The following is a 24,266-nucleotide window of genomic DNA, read 5'->3' on the forward strand; positions in this document are numbered from 1 at the left end:
CTTGAAATTTAGACCAGGAGGCAATCAGCCCTTAAGTGTACATTAATTAGCCACTTAAACGCCTCAGTTGGAGCGAGAACGGGCGATCGAAGTTAGGTTTGGAACTTTGACTCTCTTAAAATTGCAGACAAGTTGAAAGCAGCAGGAGGGCAGCAAGAAGGCCATCTGGAGAATTTTATGGGCCTCCCACCTGCAAACATGCTGACAGAGGATGATAAATTCTCCTTATCATCACAAGTGTTGAGTACAATGTATCTGTTGGACAGAATCCATATCTGCTGGGTCTCCTCCACTACCCCCCCAAGTTCCTTTTACTTGGCTGATTTATAGCATTACCTGATGCATTGTCAAGGAATAATAAATGACATAACTGTCCATAAAATTCTCCAGGTGGCCTTCTTACTGACCTCCCGCTGCCTCCAACCTGTGAAATTTTAAGAGAGGCAAGGTTCCAAACCTAACTTTGATCACCTGTTCTCGCTCCAACTGAGGTGTTTAAGTAGCTAATTAGTGGACACTTAAAGGCTGTTTCCCTCCTGATCTTAATGTCAGGAAAGTGGGAAGGCTTAGCAGGTTTTCCTGCTTGGGCTTTGTGCAGGAGATGCAGGGGTGTGCATTTCTCTCACTGAAGCCCTTTTCAGATTGGGTACCTTCCCCAAGATCCTCCCCATATCTCACAGTGGAAAACGTTCATAATATTTTCCTAAAAGTAAAGAATATTCTCATTTCAGTGCAATTATCTGTCTGATGGTACAGGTCAGTCTTCAAATCTGGGATTTCCTGAACATTTGGACTAAGGTGTTAGCTCACACACTGCTATTATCAAAGTGGCCTTTATTCTTTACACAAAAATACATTTGACCAACAGCGTCATGATCTGGCAGTGTAATTAACTAATATTAAGCGCTTAAAGTGAGTTTTCATAAACTTCATAGGTCCATACCTTGTAAAGTCTCAACTTTAACCATCTTTCGAACAATTCCAGTTCCATCATCCATTCTCATCCACACAACAAGTTTATCCAAAGAGCTTCTTGTCATTTTATAGAAGAACTGAAGGCACTGCTCAGTCCTTTTTGGATAAAGGATCCGGGATTCCAGAACGGCACTTTGACCAGCCATTCCATTTGAAGTATCAAAGTACATGAAGTATCCAGCATCTAAAACATGGAGGATTTGTTGGTAACAGAAGAAAATTGAAAGTTCCTTTAAATAAGAGTTTTCAATATAATGTTAGTGTTTTACAAATTTATGTCAAATTAAGATGCAACAGCAGTGACTAATAGGGCTGAGCTAAGTTAAGTTTCACACAACTACACTAAAGCACAACCATGGGAAAGAATCACACAAACAAATCAAGCTGTCAATACACATATGACAAAGAAAATAACTGCCTGCATATAATCTGAAGATTCATAGAATCATAGAATCTCTATAGTGCAGAAAAAGCCATTCAGCCCATCGAGCCAGCCCTGATAACAATCCTATCCTTGTAACCCCACATATTTAAATGGCTAATCTCCCAGGCACTAACAGGCAATTTAGCATGGCCAATCCACCTAACCTGCACATTTCTGGAGTGTGGTTGGAAACCAGAGCACCAGAGGAAGCCCATACAGGCTCAGGGAGACTTCATGAGGCAAACTCCACACAGACAGTGACCTGAGGCCGAATTTAAACCCGGTTCCCTTGCATTGTGAAGCAGTAATGATAACCATTGTGCCACCATGCCACCCCACGTTATGCTGATTATTTATTTATCATTGGTTCTAATACAGCAGAAGTCCAACACAAGGCACTAAAAGATGACATTTAAATGAGTAAAAAATAGAGTATGTTTTGACAGCAACAACATTTCACATTTGTGGCTTGTCCACTTGTGATGGGATTTTTGCCCCAGGGGATTATGGAGGAAGGTGCAGGATGCAGTCATGCCTGGCGCCCTCTGAGACAGGTAAGAAGAGCTGCTGAGTGCCAAGGTAGACTGTTTAAATGGTCTGAGACTTCATTCGAGTGGCTTTGTTAAATATGATGGCCTCTAACCCTCACAACTCCTCACCCATTTCCCATGTAATATCCATGCCAACTCATACCAACCCAAGTATCCCACCAACCGCCATGGTCCCTTCCAGCCTCTACGCCAACTTAATGTCAACTCATGCAACCCCATGCCACCTCCATGGTCAAACCTCAGGAGCCATGTTAAGATGAAATAAAACAAAGTTCTGAATGTCTATTTGAAACTTCACAACATAAAAAAAGCATTGTAATTTATGAAATTCTATTCAAAATATTTAATTCCCCTCAAGTACTTAACAGTTGTAAACTTAACGCCTGATGAAAGGCAGCTAATCCTTTAATAACCTTTTTGAGCTGGCAATCAAACTATGAATTATGAACCACTGAGATAATAATAAGTTGTGGAAAGAAACCACATATCTATATTAATACATCAATAGTCTTTAGTGTTATGTCAACACACAGCTAATGTAATTGATATGGGGTTGAATAGAGAGAAAAGAATGGTGTGGTGAATTAGTGGAGAAATTTGACAACAAAAAGGGGATGGGAGAAAGGTTAGAAGAGAAGGAGCAGAGAAAATCTAACCTAGGTTGAAGCCACAAAAGGTAAGGAGTGGTTTGAATTGAAACTTAAGGAAGGAGAGATTTTTCAAACTAATCATGGGGAAGGAAGGTTGAGCTATATGAAATAAACAATGAGAACCTTGAAGGGGAGATAAGAGAAATGACAGATTTCTCAGGTACTCAAGTGAAAAGAAAATGCCAGGAAAATGAAACTTGAAGCTGGGAGCCACAGTCCAAATATTACAGTTGACTGGGGAATATGTACCATAACAACAACTTGGGGGGAATGTTCCCATCCCACCTGTCCCGGGAATCATGGTGGATAGGGTCCGGACCATGCAAAGGTCCATTGAACTTTGGTGGGATTGTTTGGTTTTGAGGTGAGTGCGGCTAGAAAGTCCCACCCCTTACATTTATATAGTATTGTTAACATAATAAAATGTCCTTAAGTGCTTCACATTTTTTTTAAAAATGACATCACCACATCAGGAGATATTAGATCAGATGATCAAGAGCTTAGTGTGAGGTACATTTAAGGAATGTCTTAAATGAGGAAAGTGGGATATTGAAGTAAAGAACCTTCGGGAGGGTATTCCAGAGATGAAGGCCCACACACTGATGGTGGAGCATTTAAAATCAAGGATGCTGAAGAGGCCAGAATGATATGAGTGCAGATATCTTGGATGGTTGTTGCCTGGAGGATGTTGCATGGATATGGACTGATGAAGCTGCAGAGGAATTTGAAAACAAGGATGAGAATTTTAAAACAGAGATACCCCTTGGCAGGACACATGTTGATTAGCCAGCATAGGAGTGATAGGTGCACGCAACATAGGGAGTAAAGTCATGGCTGACCTCAAGTTTACATTGGATAAAATATGAATGGCCAGCCAAGAGTCTGCTGGAGTAGCCAAGTCTTGAGGTAACAAGAGAATGAATGAGGGTTTTAGCAGCAGATAGTCTGCAGCAGGAGGGAAGTAGGGTGCTCTATGGACATAGAAACAAATGGTTTTATTAGTGGCATGAATGTTTGAGCAGAAGCTCATCGCAGATGTCAGAAATTCCTGTCAATGGCTGCAGACAGATCAAGTAAAATGAGGAAGAAAATCTTCCTTTCATCACAGTGACAAAGGATATCATTTTTAATTTTGGTCAGAGCCATTTTAGTATTGTGGCAGGGGTGGGAGCCTGAAAAGAGAGATTCAAACATGGGAGTCCTTGAAAGACTGGCCACAACTGCTTCATTTAAATGGAAATCATGGGTGGAATTTTATGGTCCCATCATGGCAGGATCAGGACCATAAAATGTATCAAGCCATTAAAAATTTCATTGACTTTGGCAAGAATGGAAAATCCAACCAAAGGGAGGACCTGTAAAACTCTGCCCCATGATTCAGTAAGACTTAGAATCAAATCAAGAGAGTGCAAATATTTGGTGTATATGAAATAGGCATCATAGAAAGGGCAAATCATGTAGGAATTTAAAGAGAGCTAGGGAAGAAGTTGTTGATAATAAATAACTCTGGGAGGATAAAGATGGGGGAGGTTGATAAAATTGCCGTTGTTTCTCTAGGATAGTGTCAAGGTTTGAGCAGAGAGGAACATTGTACTTCAGTCTTTCAAAGATTCAAGTGTTGAACTTTGGCATAAAAGATGGGAGATAGGTAAATGGTGGTGCGTGTAACTAAAAGAGATATGGTGCCATAAGATTTGAGAACTGCTGCAACAAAACTGAGTCCAAAGTAATGTCTTTGAGTCCATGAATTCTTCATACGCTTTACAAAAAAACATTATTGCGCACTGCAAGTGTTTATCCTTACATCTCAGAGATCACAATGCTGGGGGGAGGGAACCAGATAAAATGCTGACAACAGGGTTTCTTCAGATGTTTTGGATTATCATCATCGAGCAAAGTCTTTTAATGGGTAAACTAAGTACTTTAATTCCACTGCTCATTGGATGCACTGAGTACTATTTAGATATGCGGCGCCATGTTAAGTTTTTTATAATAGGTGCTTTTCCACAAAACAATTCTCCAGTCTTTCTACTATAACCTTGTAATTTGTACTTAGATAACAAGATGAATAAATGAATGGTCTCCACCTGATAATCCATATCAAAAATTAGATATCATTAAATATCATCCGAGAAATATGATGTTGTTCTATTATCTTTAGATAATATTCACCTTGCATCAAGATGAGTCTCATTCAAATCCCATCTTTGTGAAAATTAATAAACATATTATGTAAAATAATAATTGAAATCAAAATCCAATTCTTTTCTTGTTCTCAAAATAAATTCCAATAATGGCTCTGGGGCCACATTTTCAACAATAAATCCAAAGGTCTTAGGTTCAGATTCCACTCCAGGAGTGGGATTTTCTGGTTTATCTTCCAGGTCAAACCCTGCCACGAGTTCCCCACAAAGTATTGTAGATTTCGGCAAGACAGTCATTGGCCAGTGGCGATCCGCCTCTGCCGCAGGGAAACCCTCTGTGGAAGGGAAGGCTAGAAAATTCCTGTCCACATCTTGAGCACAAAACCTCAAATCACATTTTAGTACAATACTGAAAAATTGTTTTCTTTTGAAAGGTGTTTGATTGTATTGGTCTGTTCACTGATCCATATTCACTGTATTGGATTACTTAAGACTGTAGTTGGAGCTAGAGAGCATAAGTAACTATCAGCAGAACTCTACCACCTTGTCTGCCATGGATTCGGAGTAGGCAAGGGTCCGACAACAGAAATTCCATTGACCTCAATGGGAATTTCCAGTCTCGCTTGAGCAAGGTCATAAAATCCCATCCTATTAGAGACAGTTCCAGAATCTGGCTGACAGCATGTGTGTGAAATCCTCTGATTACTGCGATATTTTAAAGTACTGTAAATAAAACAGTTCTAGAATCGTAACTTGTTCCATCTCTGCATTGTTCTCCGATAAATCAACTACATAAGATATACAGAAATCTGGTAAATGTATTACATGCCTTACATGACATTTTGATCATCAGGATGTAGACCTGGAGTCTGCTTTAATATATTTGAACCCATAATAAGCACAATGATCCAAGCCAATACTTTTTCACTCGGAAACTTTACCACCTTAGTCACATCCAAAGAGCAGTTTACAGCTTCTTTATAATGACTCTGGTCGTAGTTTTTCAATTTACCATTTTTTTCTTCTAACCTAAATTTTTCTTCATCTTTTGAGTTATAATCTTCTATTGGTGAAAAAGATAATCTACTACAGGTCAAAATGGGTATTTCTAATAACAAAGTAACCTGAACTTTGTCAATTCATTTTAAAATTTGGAAATCATCATTTCCATAATTTTCTTATGAATATTAAGAGCTGCAAGTTGGATTGCACTGTTTCTGGGCCAATGTCATGGTTCACGCCCATATTGATATTACACAAGGTAGGCAGCACATTAATCTGTATGCTTAAGCTGCTGGTGAATTGCATACACAGCAGAGGCTTGAGGGCATGCAAGGTTAACATGTTTACTTGCTAGCCTCCATCTCTTGAAAGGCACTCTGCCCTTCTTTTGGAAAGCTGTTCTGCAGAACTGTTAGCTGTCATAAAATCAAATGGAAGGATTGAAGGTGAAGAGAAATTAAGGTGCAAATGAAACAGAGAAGTCTACAAAAAACAATGAGGCTGAGCTGGATGCACTAGTCAAGAGATAGACGACTCCAGGAAAGGGGTCATGTTTCTGCAGGGGGCTAGCAAGACTTCAAGCCCCATCTACTAAAGGTTGTAGGAGCAAATGACAGCTGGGGTGGTGGTGGGGAGGTCAACGCCCAGAGACTGACTTGATTATCCACGTCCCCATCAATCATCCAAAAGCATGCAGAAACACTCAGGACTCATGCCTAACATTCACAAACTTCACCTCATCCACACATACTTTCTGATGATACCTGCCTTACATCCACCCCTTTCTGCCTCCATGTGCCTCTCATTATGCTGCTATAGCGGGAAAATCATCCAAATACAGCATCACACAATCACAGACATTCTGCAAGTGAAGGCTGCACATGTCAGGAGGGAGACCCAGAGTATTGGTGGTGTGGGGAGGGCTGCCATTATTCCATCCCCAGAGCACGATGGTGGAATAGTGCTGAGAATCATGGGGCTGGCTGTGACTGAGCCTGTGCCATCTGACTACACTGAAGTCATCAAGGAAGACCTAAGTTGCTGCTTTTTTCATCCTGAAATGTGCCATTAATTGAAAGCTGAAGTTGATGTGATCGTAGACTTCTGCAATTCTCCTCCATTCATTAATCCCTGTTCCTCAGTCCTTCTTTTAAGCTTTTATGCTGTCAGATACACAAGCTCTGGCCTTCTGCAACAGTCACAGGAGGTCTAGCAAGGCCAAGGCTGAGATGTGGAAACCCAGATAAATGTGAGTGTGGAGAATAGCAATCTATGCTGATCAGGATAAACTATATGACAGAAATCAGAGCCTGATAATCTTCTTTATAATACCCTGTCCACTTACAAGGGCTCCTCCCTGCTTCTCATTCTTCTTTCTCCTCCACTTCCTTCATAACGTTTCCCCTCTCTACGTCCTCTGCTCCATTTCATGGCCATGTCAGAGGCCAAGGGTCACTGCTATCATAGCTCCCATAATTTGATTAGTAATTCATCTATAATCCTTGAGTGCAGAAACTAATGTTAAAAACACTTCAGAGTTTTGCAATAGCAGAAGTCCTTAAATTGCCTTTCCTACAAGTTCCCTAAACAATGCTACTGCTTGGCCCTTCTTGCAACTAAATGCTTGATCTTTGGTGAGTGATTTTCAAGTTTGTTGAAGTGGCCTGTGTGATCCAATTTACAGTAATGAGCTGATTGGGTTGGGTACATTAGGATAGCATCAATTCAGTTGTTTCCACCACATGCAAGGGGTATCCACGCAACCGCCCTTCTCCAGTGGACTGACATCTGGCAAAACTGGAAGCAACTGGTGGAGCAGTATAAATCCTCAGGAAGGTGATCAGCTTCCATGGTGCTATCTCCAGCTGAAATTAATTCCACATCCTCAACGTGCTTGGCTTGCGTTTCTAGGTTTTCTAATACCCAGGAGTTCCTCATTTACTGGCACTTGTACAGGAGTTTTAGAAATGGTGAAGTATCGCTACAGAAAGTAAATCTGACACTGGCTCTCCTAAGATCAGGCTGACCCATTAGGATTCTTCAATTCCCTAGTTTCTATCACTGAACATGAAAACTATATTGATAATTGACAAATTTAACGACATGGGAGTTTGATGCTTTTTTTGTTCATTTGTGGGACATGGGTGTTGCTGGCAGGCCAGCATTTATTGCCCATCTCTAGCTGCCCAAGTTGAGAATCAACCACATTGCTGTGGCTCTGGTGTCACATGTAGACTAGATTTCCTTCTCTAAAGGATATTAGTGAACCAGAGGGGTTTTTCTGACAATCAGCAATGGTTTCATGGTTATCAGTAGATTCTTAATCCTAGCTTTTTTTTATTGAATTCAAATTCCACCATCTGCCATGGTGGGATTTGAACCCAGGTCCCCAGAACATTAGTTGAGTTTCTCGATTAATACTCTAGTGATAATACCACTCGGTCATTGCCTCCCCACAATTCATATGCCTCAGAAGCAAAGTTGCATCAGAAAACAAAGATTACCAACTGTGTTTTACAATGTCTTATCAAGAATACAAGGAAGTCAAACACCCAATTTACAAGCAAATTCAGATTATAGAACAGCTTTTTGCAACAGGTACTTAAATCCCTATAGTTTATGACCTAGACCATTAGAATTTACAGTAAATTATTAGAGTTCCACTGGTACAATTATGTCAGGAACACAAAGGAAAGAAGGTGTTTAGAACAACATGCTGTCTCCTAAATCTCCAATTATTCAGGCTTATCACCTAAACAGGTCAGTACTTTGACCTGATCTGCGTCCCAATCAAGCTTTGTCTGGATTGGCATAAATGTCAAAGCCAACCAGGAGTTATTTGCAATCGAGCAGTCAAAACAATTCATCTTAGACTTCCACACAATGTAGCACTACATGCAAGACAGGTTTATATTCCCTTAAGTATAAAAGATTGAAGATCATGAACAATGACCATAACAGTACAATTAGAATTTGGCCATTCAGGTATCATGCCACATAGCAGACACTTGCACAAAGAGTAATGAAAATCTAGAACTCTATCTCAAAAGGTGCAAACTTGGTTCAGTTTAAAATGCCAGAACTGGGATTAACAATTTTGGAGGCAAAAGTACTAAGAGTTATGGAACAAAAACAGATAGCTGATGTTATAAGGCTGTGTTCTCAGCCCCGTACTATACTCCTTATACACCTACGACTATGTAGCCAAATTCCCCTTCAACTCAATTTTCAAGTTTGCTGATGACACCACCAAAATAGGTCAGATCTCAAACAATGATGAGACAGAGTACAAGAATAAGATAGAGAATCTGCTGAACTGGTGCGACGACAATAATCTCTCCCGCAATGTCAACAAAATGAAAGAGATTGTCATCGACTTCAGGGAGCATAGCAGATAACGTGCCCCTGTCAACATTAATGGGGATGAGGTAGAAATGGTCACGAGCTTCAAAGTTTTAGGTGTCCAAATCACCAACAACCTGTCCTGATAGCCTCATACAGACACTATAGTTTTGAAAGCCCAACAACGCCACTAGTTTCCCAGAAGACTAACAAAATTTGGCATGTCACCAACTTTTACTGATGCACCATAGAAAACATTCTCTCTGGTTGTATCACAGCTTGGTATAGCTCCTGCTCTGCCTAAAACTGCATGAAACTACAAAAAGTCGTGAATGTAGCCCAATCCTTCACACAAACAAGCCTCCCATCCATTAATTCTGTCTACACCTCCCACTGCCTCGGAAGAGTGGCCAGCATAAATAAGAACCCCATGTACCACAGACATTCTCTCTTCCACCTTCTTCCCTCAGGAAGAAGATACAAAAGTCTGAGGACACTTACCAACTGACTCGAGGACAGATTCTTCCCTGCTGTCATCAGACTTTTGAATGGATCTTCCTTGCATTAAGTTAATCTTTCTCTACACCTTGGCTATGACTGTAAAATTACATTTTGCACTTTCTCCTCTCCTTCTCTATTAATTGTATGCTTTGTCTGTATAGCGTGCAAGAAATAATACTTTTCACTGTACACTAATACATGTGACAATAATAAATCAAATCAAATTAAGATTTGGGTTAGCCATGATTTAATTGTTTGCCCAGTTCAAAAGACTGATTTTTTTTTTCCTTGCATGAATCTAAGGTAGAAAAAGTTAGAAAAGTAATTCTTGCACTACTGGCTCCCATTTGTGGAGGCACCAAAACTGCCCACTTCTACCTCTCACCCATCTCTACCCCTGCTTCAGCTCTTCTGCTGTGAAACACACCTACATGCCTTAGTTACCTCTAGAACTGATGACTCCAATGACCGGTCTCGCAATTTCTATGCCCCATGAACCCAAGGTCATCCTAATCTTTGATGCTCATGCCCTATTTTGTTCATCCATTACTCCTGTGCTCATTGACCTATGAGGTGGAGATGCCGGCTTTGGACTGGGGTAAGCACAGTAAGAAGTCTCACAACACCATGTTCAGTTCCAATAGGTTTATTTGGTAGCACTTGCTTTCAGAGTGTTTACCCCTTCTTCAGGTGAGTAAGGAGTGGTATTCACAAACAGGGCATATCTCGACACAAACTCAATTTACAAGATAATGGTTGGAATGCGAGTCTTTACAGGTAATCAAGTCTTAAAAGTACAGAAAATGTGAGAGGAGAGAGGGTTAAGCACAGGTTAAAGAGGTGGGTATTGTCTTCAGCAAGGACAGTTAGTGTGATTTTGCAAACCCAGGCAAGTCGTGTGGGTTACAGATATGTGTGACATGAACCCAAGGTCCCAGTTAAGGCTGTCCTCATGTGTGCGGAACTTGGCCAGCAGCTTTTGCTCTGTGATTCTGTATTGTGTGCCATGAAGAACGCTTACCCGAAGATCAGAGGCTGAATTCCCACGACTGCTGAAGTGTTCCCCAATAGAAAGAGAACACTCCTACCTGGTGATTGTCGAGCGGTGTTCATTCATCTGTTGTCATAGCATCTGCATAGTCTCCCCAATGTACCATGCCTCAGGACATCCTTTCCTGCAGCATATCAGATAGACAATGTCGGCCGTGTCGCGAGAGTACGTACCCTATACCTGGTAGATGGTGTTCTCACATGAGATAATGGCACCCATCTTGCAGCAAACTCCCAACTTTCAGGAGAACAGTGACACCTCACAACTCTGCCACAGCAACCTCTGCAAGATGTGCCAGATCATCAACACAATACTGTCATCTCACATGAGAACACTCCACCAGGTACACAGTACATACTCTTGCGACTCGGCCAATGTTGTCTACGTTGCAGGGGATGTCCCGAAGAGTAGGGAGTTTTAGTTCAGTCCGGCAGCATGGTTGGTACAGGCTTGGAGGGCTGAAGAGCCTGTTCCTTACCATAATTTTCTTTGTTCTTTGTTCTTTTTGAAGAGTCTTGGGATGCTTTAGTAGGTTAAAGGCATTATATAAACACACATTGCTATTATTGATATTATATTGGATTGGCGGCAGTACTGGTAAGTAAAGAGGATTGGAGAGTGTACACCCACCTCTGCATTTGCCATTTACAGTGTGATCCTTATTTCCAGGATTGCTCTTTGTATGAATCCAATCCGCATCTTCATTTTCATTCTGAATCATGCCACAGATATTAATGAACTCAAACGCACACTGGTCTAGCAGTGTGAGGGGGGCAGCTGAGAAAAAATATTTGTGGAAGAAAGGATTTAACAAATTGATCTTTAAGTGCGGAACTCTGAAGAGTCCTACTTTAATAAAATGTAAAGACTAAAAGTTCAACCTACAGCAGTTGTACATGCGATTTAGCCTTAGCAAATCGATAGGGCTGAAGTCCAAGCGCTGTCCAATTATGTCATCAAATGCTGGTATCTTTGCAGTGATAGTAGGAAAACTAACATTTTTGTTGAAGGAGAATGGTGCATAATGCATCACCGATTCGTAATCATATGGAGTGTTCAGGTCGGTAATATAATTATCATTATATACCACAAAATTATGCTCCATACCTAAATAAAAGAGCAACAATTGACATTCAGCTGCAGTGAAGAATATTTTTACATTCAGATTTATTGATTACATCTTAGACACACTCTAACCGATTACACATTTTTCTAAACTGTATCTGATATATTGCATAAATAATGTCCATTCCTATTTACTTTCACAACTCATGGCTACGCCAGCTTCTGGTGAATTGAGAATGTGCCTTCAGTCAACGTAATATAACCAATTCGATGAACATTTCTGGACAAATACTTAGAATGAAACTGAATGAAACTTTGTGGATTTACAAAATGCAATATTTCTTGAATGGTGTGTGGATTCTCATCCTTGGATCAAATGCAGTAAGATTCTAGTTCCATTGAAGGCTCTGGGATTTATAATTTGGTCTTCAATTCCAGCGTAGAACTGAATACTTGCTGCATTGCTGAAGATTTTTCAGTTGAGATATTAAAACTCACTGGATGGATCAAAAGCATTCCATTGGACTATTTGGAGAGCAGAGTTGTTCTCCCTCCATCTCTCAACCAAAACCATCAAAATAGATTCATTGATTATCCTCCATATTCCCTTTTGGTATCTTGTTGGGTGCAAGTTAACACGCATGGAGTCACAAAAAAATAACAGTGACTAACAGTGAATCATTGGGCTGGACTTTGTACCCACAGTCACCCCAAAATCAGAAAATCCTGTCCAGAGTCAATGTATCTTTGCACGGTGTGCCCCCCAGCCCCACCAACCCGCTATGATTCCCACAGCTGGTGGGGGTCAGGAAAATTCTACCCATTAACTGGAAAGTATTCTGAAGCATCCTGGAAATGTAAAAGGGGCACGTTCTTCTTTTCTGATGTGAGAATGTCAACAGATGTTGATGGAAGTTACTTAGCTATTTATTTTGAGCATCATACTTAGAATCAGACAGAAAAGGGATGATTTTCCAGTGGCAAAACTTTCTACTGACCTCAAAGAAAGCTGTGAGCAAAGATTTAGCAACCTCTTTGGCGTGGACTTCTCCTTTTTCAGGCATCAGCTTGAAACTGGCCTTAAGCCAAGGGGATCTTGAGGGGTCACAGACATTCTGCAAGTGAAGGCTGCACATGTCAGGAGGGAGACCCAGAGTATTGGTGGTGTGGGGAGGGCTGCCATTCACCAACCAACCAATCACCAAGGCCGGAATTCTGCCATTCCACACGCCACGGGAATTGTAGCGGGTTGTGGGGGGGTGGGGGAGGTGGGGGACTGTGGTGGTGGGATTGGGGGGAAGGGGCAGACCATGTAAAGGTCCGTTGACCTCGGGCTGAATTCTCCAGTTTTGTGGCGAGTGCAGCTCAGAGACTCCGGCCCCAATTTTCCTTCACTTTAAATTCAATTTTCCCAAAAGGGAAATAAATGATTAGAATGTACAGATTGGAATAGAAGCTGAAGCAGCATGAAAAAAATACTTTAAAATGGCATAAACTTTTTAAATATGTGAATTTTTTTTATACAGAGGACTTTGGCAGTAAAGTTATTCAGCAATAATTATAAATTTAGCAATCCTCCTTCAACAAATTGTAACTTTTTCAGATGTTCTTGATTATGAGCATAAGGGGTGAATTCTCATCAAATCAGTTTCTGATATATTTTCAAGTAATTGCAATATGGGGGTATATCAACTATGTCCAACAATGAGCAGGCATAGCATTGTCGACAGCAATTTCTGAATTTCTGGACTTTGGTAATATTTGGCAAGCAATTTCAAGTTATATTAGCCCAGAATAGGGATTTTTTAAAAAATATATCATCCTAGAGGTGTGGATAATGCTGGCAAAATGGAATTATCTGTCCCATCCCTAATTTCCCTGAAAAGTGAAGGTAATCTTTTCTTTAATGTTTTATTTTTTACTCCATACTAAGCCAATGCTGAGAATGGACCGGGAAAACCCAAACCCATTCCTTGCTTGCTCCAAAAACCAAATTCAAAATCCAGCTGAATAGAATTCATGGTTCCCACAAGAGAGATAAACAATATCCAAGCCAACAAGATAAGGCATTACACCCCATCTTAGGCTTGATCCAATGCTTGATCTTAACCAAAAGGTCTCAGTAATCATCTCCTTGGAAGTTCTAATGGCTTGATACAGCTAAGTTACCTGTTCGGCTACTTCAAAGATAGTTAAGAGTCAATCACATCAGTGCCAGACTAGATTCATATTTGGTTAGACTCTGTAAGGTGGCTTTTCCTTTGAGTGAGCCAGTTGAGTATTTTGACAACCTGGTAGCTTCACTGTTATATTTACTGGCGCCTGGTTTTATTTTTTAAATCTTTTCATTTAATTGACTTCCGATTCTCAAACTGCTATGATGGGATTTGTACTCTGCCCTCCAAGCAGTCCCTGCCAATCAGCACCCTGGTCAAACTTGCCTGGCCTGAGATACAGCATCTTCAGTGCAATGGCTTGAGGTGACCAATAGCATCATGTTCAGAACAGGAGTAGGTCAAGCAATTCCTGAGTTGTTGCATCTTTTAAAATGTTGGCATCAGGGCCCGTGCAACTACATTATATACAAGTGGATCATGTCCCCATCACTGAAAATAATGAAAATTTGAAATCCTACCTGGAATAATTTCATCCCACCAAATGTTAACATAGTCATCCCGGTCAGTCCTCGATTGCTCATGATAGAATCCTAATGCATGCAGGAGTTCATGCTCAATAATAGCTTTATAGTCACATCGTTCGCCAATGGACACAGTTTGGCCACTGTGATAGTCACCTACTTGTGACCAGCACCTGTTCAAAGAAGATGGCATTTAATAGTTTATACATAAGGAAAGGAAGGAGGATTATGGTATCTTTATTTGGCACCTTTAATCTCAGGATGTTCTGAAGTACTTTAGAGCCATTCAAATACTTCAGAATTGTGTAAGCTATTGTAATGTAGGAAATGTAATATCATACATCATCACAGCTTGAAAGTTTACAGGTTTGAAGCAAATTAAGCATTTGAAAGAAAACTGAATTTTCCTTAAATAATTTTATAACCTGCACAGTTTTTAAAATTTATGTTAATGTTAGTACCATACTCACGTTTGCTAAAAAAATGCCAATTGATTATTTATTGACTTGTTTACCTTTAAGATTATATTTTTCTGTTCTGATTACAGTTGCCCTTCTTCATTCCCCCTTTTCTTACAAGCGGTAGCCAATCTGTTCTTCTATTTCATTCTCATCTGGAATACATTTCTTTGACCTCCCTAGTGCCCATTTTCTTAGGACCAAAGCCCTCTAGAATCATACAATCCCCACTGTGCCACTTGGAGCCATTTGGCCCAGCAAGTCTGCACTGACCACAATCCCGCCCAGGCCCTATTCCCACATATTTATCCTGCTAATCCCCTGACACTAGGGCCAATTTAGGATGGCCAAATCAATCTAACCTGCACATGTTTGGACTGTGGGAAGAACCGGGAGGAAACCCATGCAGACATGGGGAGAATGTGCAAACTCCACACTGATGGTGACCCGAGGCTGGAATTGAACCTGGGTCCCTTACGCGGTGAGGCAGCAGTGTTAATCACTGTGCCATCATACCACCCACTAGTTACATGACATAGACAATGTCTTTTCTCTGTCTCTCCTGAGCAATGCAATATCAATGACAGTCTACCCTTGTAGACAACTTTTAGCATAACAAAGCACTTCAGAAAAAGAATGAGGGAGGAGACACTTACCAAGGATTATCAGAAGTGTTAGAAAGGGTGATATAAAGACAAATCTAAATTTTGAAGAAGTTTTAAAAGATGGGATGCACAGGAACAAGGTAGAAGGGTTAAGAAGAAAATTCCAGAGTGACTGACCATAATATGAAAGCTCTGCCATCAAAGACAAGCAATCATTCAATATTCTAGACTCAGAAGGCTGCAAAGTGGGAAGTATGGTTAGAACATTGAAGAGATAGGCTGGAATGAGGACACGTGAAACTTGTAAATAAATTTGTGGTATTTAAAGTAAATGTGTTGGAAAATGAGGAGCAATGGAGACTAGTGAGAACAGGTTTGATAGATTGTGCGGACTTAGTACAAAATATGATACTGTTTTATTCTATCACATTACTTATATCTTTGCATCATTACTATAGGGGTGAAATAATGAATTACTCTAAACTTGAACAAGCACTGTGCATGCAACAACAAAATTCCTATCTGCAATGCATTAGCGCGCAGGTCAATTTAATCAGAGGACATCAAGTTTTTGTACAAGATTTCTATCTTTATATATTAATACAATTGTGTGACTTTGTACATACCCATCTAATTTTTGAAAAAATAAGTATGTTTTCTCTCCTTCATATGGTTTGAAATCAATACATGATTTCAAGCGATACTGTTCAAATGAATTCAGAATTTCACCTTTGGCATTTAGTTCTGAAAATTAAAGCACTAAATTAATTGAATAATTTGTTTGAATAAAGCTATAAAATAAACCATTATGAGCTTTAATTTAATGTTATTTTAAAGAGATTAAAGTCTATATAAAAATGCACAGAGAAAAATACCCTGATCAAAAATCACACTCAATAATCTCTACAGTATATACATGAGATCTTGGACCCAATTTTACCATCAAGTTGCACCTGTTTGCGGGCTCAAAAACTTGGTCAAATTCAGTGTGAGACGAGAAACGTGATCTGCACCCACCTCTACACCAGTTCCACCTGTACCAAGGCCCGAAAATGGTTGTGATCGGGACCGTGCCCGAAACAGGCGCGACAGCCATTTATATACATTTGAATGCATTAAAATTGGTTTAATGGGCTGCACGGCCAACCTTACCTCCACTTCCCCATTTACGACTGCATGCACCCATCCAGAATCAGCACAAAACAGATATGCTGCACAAAAGTTCGATTTGGGCATTCCAGCTAGTGAGGAGGTAATCGCTGAGTGTCTGCTGCCACTCTGTCTGAGATCAGTGAGGGGAAAGAAGGGTCCACTGTCACTCTGTCTGTGATCAGTGAGGGGGAATTTGGGATCTGCTGCCACTCTGTCTGAGATCAGTGAGGGGGAAGAGGGTCCACTGTCACTCTGTCTGAGATCAGTGAGGGGGAGTGTGGGATCTGCTGCCACTCTGCCTGAGATCAATGAAGGGGAATGGGGGTCCACTGTCACTCTGTCTGAGATCAGTGAGGGAGAATGTGGGATCTGCTGCCACTCTGTCTGAGATCAGTGAGGGAGAATGTGGGATCTGCTGCCACTCTGTCTGTGATCAGTGAGGGAGAATGTGGGATCTGCTGCCACTCTGTCTGTGATCAGTGAGGGAGAATGTGGGATCTGCTGCCACTCTGTCTGTGATCAGTGAGGGAAAATGTGGGATCTGCTGCCACTCTGCCTGACATAAGTGAGCGGGACCGCTGCCACTCCGTCTGAGATCAGTGAGGGGGAAGGGTGGGTTTGCTGCCACTCTGTCTGAGATCAGTGAGGGGGAAGGGGGATCCACTGCCACTCTGCCTGTGATCAGTGAGGGAAAATGTGATGTCCGCTGCCACTCTGCCTGTGATCCGTGAGGGGGAAGGGGTGTCCGCTGCCACTCTGCCTGTGATCCGTGAGGGGGAAGGGGTGTCCGCTGCTGCTCTGCCTGAGATCAGTGAGGGGGAAGGGTGGTCCGCTGCCACTCTGCCTGAGATCAGTGAGGTTTGATAGATTGTGGGGACTTAGTACAAAGTATGATACTGTTTTATTCCATCACATTATTTATATCTTTGCATCATTATTATAGGGGTGAATTGATGAATTACTCTAAACTTGAACAAGCATTGTGCATTTTGCATGAGATCAGTGAGGAGGAATGTGGGGTCCACTGTCATTGCCTGAGATTGGTGGGGGGGAAGGGGGTGGAAGGGCCCGTGATCGGTCTGGTTGGTGGGAGGGGGTGGGGGTGTAAAGGGGTCAGTAACGTTGTGGGGGTGTGACAATATCTGTGGAGGCCAGGCGGAGGCATTATCCAGCCCAGGAGGGTTGTGGCAGGGAGGCCACATTCTATCATTTTTTTTCTGTGCAAACATATTTGGAGCTGCCAATTGGAGCTGCAGGTTTTCGGGCACAGGCATGGGCAGTGCAATTTGGAAAATTGCTGATATTTTTGCAGGCAGAGTGTGTATGGAGCGCTTGAGAACAAGTCTAAAAGTTAGATCTGAAACACTCCCCATTTGAAGTCCACCCAGCACTTAGAATCAAAATGATAAAATAGGGCTCTTTGTGTCACAAGTAGGCACACCATAACAGGTTTGTTGTTTTTAAATTATTCTGCGCTGAGATACTTTAATTTAGTGAATAGAGGGAAAACCATCCTGAGGAGTTCATGGTTGAAGTAGAAGAACCAAAGAGCTCAGGTGGATGCTGCACAAGTACATTGAAATTCAGTTTCCCAATTCCCTATTTACTGAGTACCAAGCACTCAGTAAAACACTGCACATGATCAGGTAATGGGAAGGTCCTTAATTATTGTCCATTAGACTAAGATCTGTGCCCCAACAACTCATAAGAACATAAGAACATAAGAAATAGGAGCAGGAGTAGGCCATCTAGCCCCTCGAGCCTGCCCCGCCATTCAATAAGATCATGGCTGATCTGTCGTGGCTCAGTTCCACTTTCCCGCCCTCTCCCCATAACCCTTAATCCCCTCTCTTATCAAGAACCCATCAACCCGCTTCTTAAAAATATTTAGCGAGGCAGCCTCCACCACTTCAACGGGCAGAGAATTCCAGAGATTCACCACCCTTTGAGTGAAGAAGTTCCTCCTCAACTCCGTTCTAAACCGCCTCCCCTTTATCTTGAGGCTGTGCCCCCTAGTCCTACTGTCTTTTTTGAGCGGGAAGAGTCTCTCCACCTCTATCCTATCCATCCCATTCATCATCTTATACGTCTCAATGAGATCTCCCCTCATTCTTCTAAACTCTAACGAGTACAAGCCTAGTTTATTCAGCCTCTCCTCATAGCTCAATCCCCTCAACTCCGGTATCAGCCTAGTAAACCTCCTCTGCACTCCCTCCAGGGCCAAAATATCCTTGCGCAGGTGCGGCGCCCAAAACTGCACACAGTACTCCAGCTGCGGCCTCACCAATGCCCTATACAGCTGCAGCAAGACCTCCCTACTTTTATATTCAATCCCCCTCGCTATGAAGGCCAGCATCCCATTCGCCTTCCTGACCACCTGCTGCACCTGCAAGCTGGGTTTTTGCGACTCATGCACAAGGACCCCGAGGTCCCTCTGCACCGTCGCCTGCTGCAGTTTTTCGCCACGTAAGTAATAGTCCTTCCTACCATTCTTCCTACCAAAGTGGACCACCTCACACTTGCCAACATTAAATTCCATTTGCCATTTCCTGGCCCATTCGCCCAGCCTATCTAGATCCTTCTGCAGACTCTCCACACCCTCCGCACAATTTGCCTTTCCCCCAATCTTGGTGTCATCAGCAAATTTCGACACCCTGCACTCGGTTCCCTCCTCCAGATCATCTATATAAATGGTAAATAGCTGAGGCCCCAGCACCGACCCCTGGGGCACCCCACTAGTCACCAACCGCCAATCCGAATAGCACCCATTGACCCCCACTCTCTGCCTCCTATTTGACAACCAATCCTCTATCCACGCTAACACCCTACCCCCAACTCCATGTCCCCTGACCTTCTGCAATAACCTCATAACTCTCATAACAATTTTCCACTCCTGTGCACAGAATTATTCTACTGCTAATGCGTTACTTTTAAATTGAAACATGACAATGAATAATCATATCAATGGAATTCAAACTAAAATATTATTTTTATTTAAGTTAACATGATTTCACCTTTGAATACTTGTAGCTTGTGATAAGTGGATCACTATTTTAGTCAATGTAAAGATAAGAACAATTGGATATTTAGAAGTATATTACATTTTAAATATAAGTAATATCAAGATAGCGATGTTACAATTTCAACAGTAGATACACGAACCAGGATGCAAATCTACAATGCTTGAAAGCCTTCTGATTATTGACAAGTATATATGTAAAGAATTACCAAGGTTGTCAGCCAGAATGTATGGAATTGGGAATTTCCATCTCGAATTTGGATCTTTAAGAGCATTCCTTTCCCACTGTAACAGATGAGTAAATCAATAATACAATAATACAGGTGGAACTATAGCGTTATAAATGAGTTTCTTATAAATCAACTGAATGTGTCACACTTACAGATTCTGCAATGTCTCCTTGAAATAGGAACCTTCGGGATTCTAACAAAAAAAGTAATTAGTAAATTACAGCAACATACAACACTCTATCAGCTGATCAAAGAAGTCACACCAAATAGTAAGATACAAGTAGCAGTAGGATGAAGAATTTTAGTAGGATATATGAGTTAAGTTTGAAAGAATATAATCCGAAAGATTATGGAGAACGAGTTTTTAGGTTTGAATCTTAAACCTACCTAAATTTATTTTTGGAATGTCATCACGAAAATCCCCAGGATCTACATCATAAACTGGTTAAGATAAAAAAAAATTAACACTTTAAGTATTGCACCCTGAGAATTTGTCAAAGAGTTTCAAAGTGCATAGCTGGAAAAAAATTTAAAAAGTAAATGATCTCAACATTTACCATATTCAGAAGGCGTCTTTCTGATCTAGAAAAAGAAGGATGATATTAGATGAAATGGTGAAAGAGTAATAAATATGTCTTTAACATGCAAATAATGTATCTTACCACCAAAGTATCACAGAATGTGATCAATAATGTTAAGCAGAGGGAAAACCATCCAGAGGAGTTCATGGTTGAAGTAGTAGAACCAAATAGCTCAGCTGGAGGTTGCACAAGTACATTGAAATTCAGTTTCCCAATTCCCTGGACTTTGCACAGCAAATTTATCTTTACAGCATTTTTGTGCCAGGCTAATAAAATTTTCTGTGATTTAAAGTTGCAGTACTGGCAATATGTTAAGAAGCCAATGTTCAAATGATTATGCTTCTGATAGTAAAAGAGTTGTTTCAAGTTTTGCTGAATTGTACAAAAGATCCTAGCCTTTAGGGTACAATAAGATTTTTTTTATAGATTATGAAGACAATACAAAAGGCTAAGAAATATGTTACATGGAAAAATGTGAACAAATCTTTCTTCTTCCAACTGAGAATGCAAGCGTAAGTTTTGAATGTCATCCAGAATATTTCAGATATGTTTAAAAGGTAATTATATCTTATTTCTGTTCAAGAGGTAGTATTCTTGCCTCTGAGCCAATAGAGAGCGGTCTTGGAATTGCTTTCCGAGTCTGAATTCGTAATCCAGGCAAAAACCCCAACGCAGTGCTGAGCATATTCTCCAAATCCTGAGGCCTTGTGCTTAAATTCTCTAGTTCTTTCTGTCTGTTCTGGTGGGTCTTGGAAATTTAAAGGGAGTTCCATAGTCAACATTCTCCTTCAAATAATGCCACAAAAAATACAAGAATTGGCTTTTTCCAAATCTGCTTGCAGCCTCAAGTGCTGCTTTCATAAGCCTATCATGAACCAAAACCTGCTCCATTATTCTTTGCTACATAGACCATAGGACCATAAGAGATAGGAGCAGAATTAGGCCATTCAGCCCATCAAGTCTGCTCCACCATTCAAGCATGGCTGATGACATGTCGTTTAGTGGAGCCTAGGTTCGACAACGAAACCCAGATTGATGTAACTCCCTTACTAAAGAATATGTCAAGTGCACTTATAGGATTAATTACAGTTTCAGTGAACTGCTTCTGCAAGATACCTCAATGTGCATTTCACCTGGCAAGCTTAATTTGATTAATATTCACTTGAGTTTTATTTTCAGTCAAAGGAAGAAGAAATTAGTGTGTTGACATTGATTGACTGCAGAATTACCAGAACTAATTAAATTGAAAGGGAAACTTATTGTCACTCTTACACAAATAGGATAGCCACACATTCCTGTGTCTGGAAGGTAGCCATGATGTGGGTATGCCGGCGTTGGACTGGCGTAAACACAGTAAAAAGTCTGACAACACCAGGTTTTAGTCCAACCTATTTATTTGATAATATTCTCACAAGCTTTCGAGGGGTTACCCTCTTCGTCAGGTGAATGGAGAGTTCTGGCCAGAACTCTCCATTCACCTGACGAAGAGGGTAACCCCTCGAAAGCTTGTGAGAATATTATCAAATAAATAGGTTGGACTAAAACCTGGTGTTGTCAGACTTTTTACTCTGGAAAGTAGCAGCAGGCATGAGAGATGAGATATTGTAACAAAGATCAAGGCAGAGATTATACGCTCCATTTACATGGGACATAAGTATGACAGGAGTGCAAAATCTCACAGGAGGTCCAGATTGAGTTATACATTTACAAGAAGTCCTGTTGCAGTTGTCTCTGTTGCCTGCCAATGATGCCAAGGTTCCTGGTAATGCCTCCTCCTTTACGTTATTGATTCATGTGAGCATCTGTGAATTACGATAGCATACACCTGGTGGGCAGACCAGCTGGAGGAGATCAGGTGAGTGCATTCTTCAGTGACAGAGGGTCATGGCTGGGCAATGCCCCCTGGCATTGCCCCATGGACACCTAGATGTTCTGTTTTTACTTTTTTGTATGGAGATGCAGTCTTTAAAAATCCCTAATCTTGAAATGCCTAAGTTGCATTGAGGCTGTCCCGTCAGCGTGATGTCATGGGATCTGCCCCTTGGAAGTTTTTTAATCATATGGCAGAGAAAATAAAGGTGAGTATAGGCCCAGGAGGAGAGGGGCATGACCAGGCAGTGGCCATCAAGGCTCTCGGCTCCATTTCTTGGCACAGGTTGGCACAGCCAGTTGGCACCATGCAGTGTCAACCTGTGCCATGAGGTGGACTCCTTTGGAACCTCACGGGGGGATGATGGATTAATTCAGATTTGGTTTTGGGTTGGCAGCAGATAGGAGATCAGGGGCAGGAGATGCTGGTGATGGCTGTTGTGGGAGGGGGGAAGGGATGGGGTGGTGCCAACTCCAATTTGGGTGGGGCATGGGGTGTGGGGAGGAGGGAGTGAGCCGATGATTGTGGGGAACTGGTGTGAGAGAAATGCCGATTCGGATCACAGGTAGGGTTCCTGAGATCTCCATAGTGGTCTGGGGGGGAATGTTTATTCCTGACAGTATTAGCAATTCTGAAAAAAACTGAGGGTTGATAAGTCCCCTGGGCCAGATGGGATACATCCTAGGATACTTTGGGAGTCAAGGGATGAGATTGCGGAGCCTTTAGCTTTGATCTTTGGGTCCTCACTCTCCACAGGGATTGTGCCAGAGGACTGCAGAATGACGAACGTTGTTCCACTGTTCAAGAAAGGAAATAGGAATGACCCTGGTAATTATAGGCTGGTTAGTCTTACTTCGGTGGTTGGTAAGTTAATAGAAAAGGTCCTCAGGGATAGGATTTACGACCATTTGGAAAGATGCAGCTTAATCTGGGATAGTCAGCACAGATTCATGAGGGGTAAGTCTTGCCTCACAAATTTGATTGAATTCTTTGAGGAGGTAACTAGGTGTGTAGATGAAGGTAGAGCAGTTGGTGTCGTACACATGGATTTTAGTAAGCCGTTTGATAAGGTTCCCCATGGTAGGCTCATGAAGAAAGTAAGGAGGTGTGGGATAGAAGGAAATTTGGCTGATTGGATAAGTAACTGGCTGTCTCATAGAAGACAGAGGGTGGTGGTGGAGGGAAACTTTTCAGACTGGAGGCCAGTTACCAGCGGTGTACCACAGGGATCAGTGCTGGGTCCTCTGCTATTTGTGATTTTTATCAATTACTTGGAAGAGGGGGCTGAAGGGTGGATTAGTAAATTTGCTAATGACAGTTTTAGTTTGTGGAGTAGTGGATGAGGTGGAGGGCTGTTGTAGGCTGCAAAGAGACATTGATAGGATGCAGAGCTGGGCCAAAAAGTGGCAGATGAAGTTTAACTCTGATAAGTGGGAGGTGATTCATTTTTGTAGGACAAACTTAGATGCAGATTACAGAGTCAACGGCAGGGTTCTGAGTAATGTGGAGGAAAAGAGAGATCTTGGGGTTCATATCCACAGATCTCTGAAGGTTGCCACTCAAGTGGATAGAGCTGTGAAGAAGGCTTCTAGTGTGTTAGCGTTAATTAAAAGAGGGTTTGAATTTAAGAGCGGTGCGGTTATGCTGCAACTATACAGGACCTTGGTGAGACCACATTTGGAATATTGTGTGTTGTTCTGGATGTGGAAGCATTGGAGAGAGTGCAAAGAAGATTTAACAGGATGCTGCCTGGTTTGAAAGATAGGTCTTATAAGGAAAGGTTGAGGGAGCTGGGCCTTTTCTCTGTAGAACAGAGAAGGATGAGAGGTGACTTAATAGGGGTCTATAAGATGATGAGGGGAATAGATACAGTGGACATTCGGAGACTATTTCCTCGGGTCGATGTAGCTGTTACTAGGGGGGCATAACTATAAGGTTCGTAGTGGGAGATATAGGAGGCATATCCGAGGTAGATTCTTTAGTCAGTGAGTGGTTGGGGTGTAGAATG

At 41.5% G+C, this 24,266-nt stretch overlaps 1 protein-coding gene across 1 annotated transcript in view; it reads right to left on the bottom strand.

Annotated features, from left to right (window-relative positions):
* The window catches only part of LOC145344902 (meprin A subunit alpha-like), a 30,420-nt gene extending 9,857 nt beyond the window's left edge, over positions 1-20,563 (bottom strand). The window contains exons 1-10 of the mRNA XM_080192196.1: positions 20,470-20,563; positions 20,365-20,389; positions 20,195-20,248; positions 19,960-20,000; positions 19,787-19,862; positions 16,033-16,150; positions 14,341-14,516; positions 11,526-11,747; positions 11,271-11,417; positions 944-1,159 (exon numbers count right to left, since the gene is read on the bottom strand). Of these exons, the coding sequence (XP_080048322.1) occupies positions 944-1,159; positions 11,271-11,417; positions 11,526-11,747; positions 14,341-14,516; positions 16,033-16,150; positions 19,787-19,862; positions 19,960-20,000; positions 20,195-20,248; positions 20,365-20,389; positions 20,470-20,535 (1,141 nt within the window). The 5' untranslated portion in view covers positions 20,536-20,563. The remainder of the gene's footprint in view (positions 1-943; positions 1,160-11,270; positions 11,418-11,525; positions 11,748-14,340; positions 14,517-16,032; positions 16,151-19,786; positions 19,863-19,959; positions 20,001-20,194; positions 20,249-20,364; positions 20,390-20,469) is intronic.
* Between the last annotated feature and the right edge of the window lie 3,703 nt (positions 20,564-24,266).

The sequence above is a fragment of the Carcharhinus amblyrhynchos genome, chromosome 7 (genome assembly GCF_965287045.1).
Source record: "Carcharhinus amblyrhynchos chromosome 7, sCarAmb.v2.hapA, whole genome shotgun sequence".
Taxonomy (NCBI): Eukaryota; Metazoa; Chordata; class Chondrichthyes; order Carcharhiniformes; family Carcharhinidae; genus Carcharhinus; species Carcharhinus amblyrhynchos.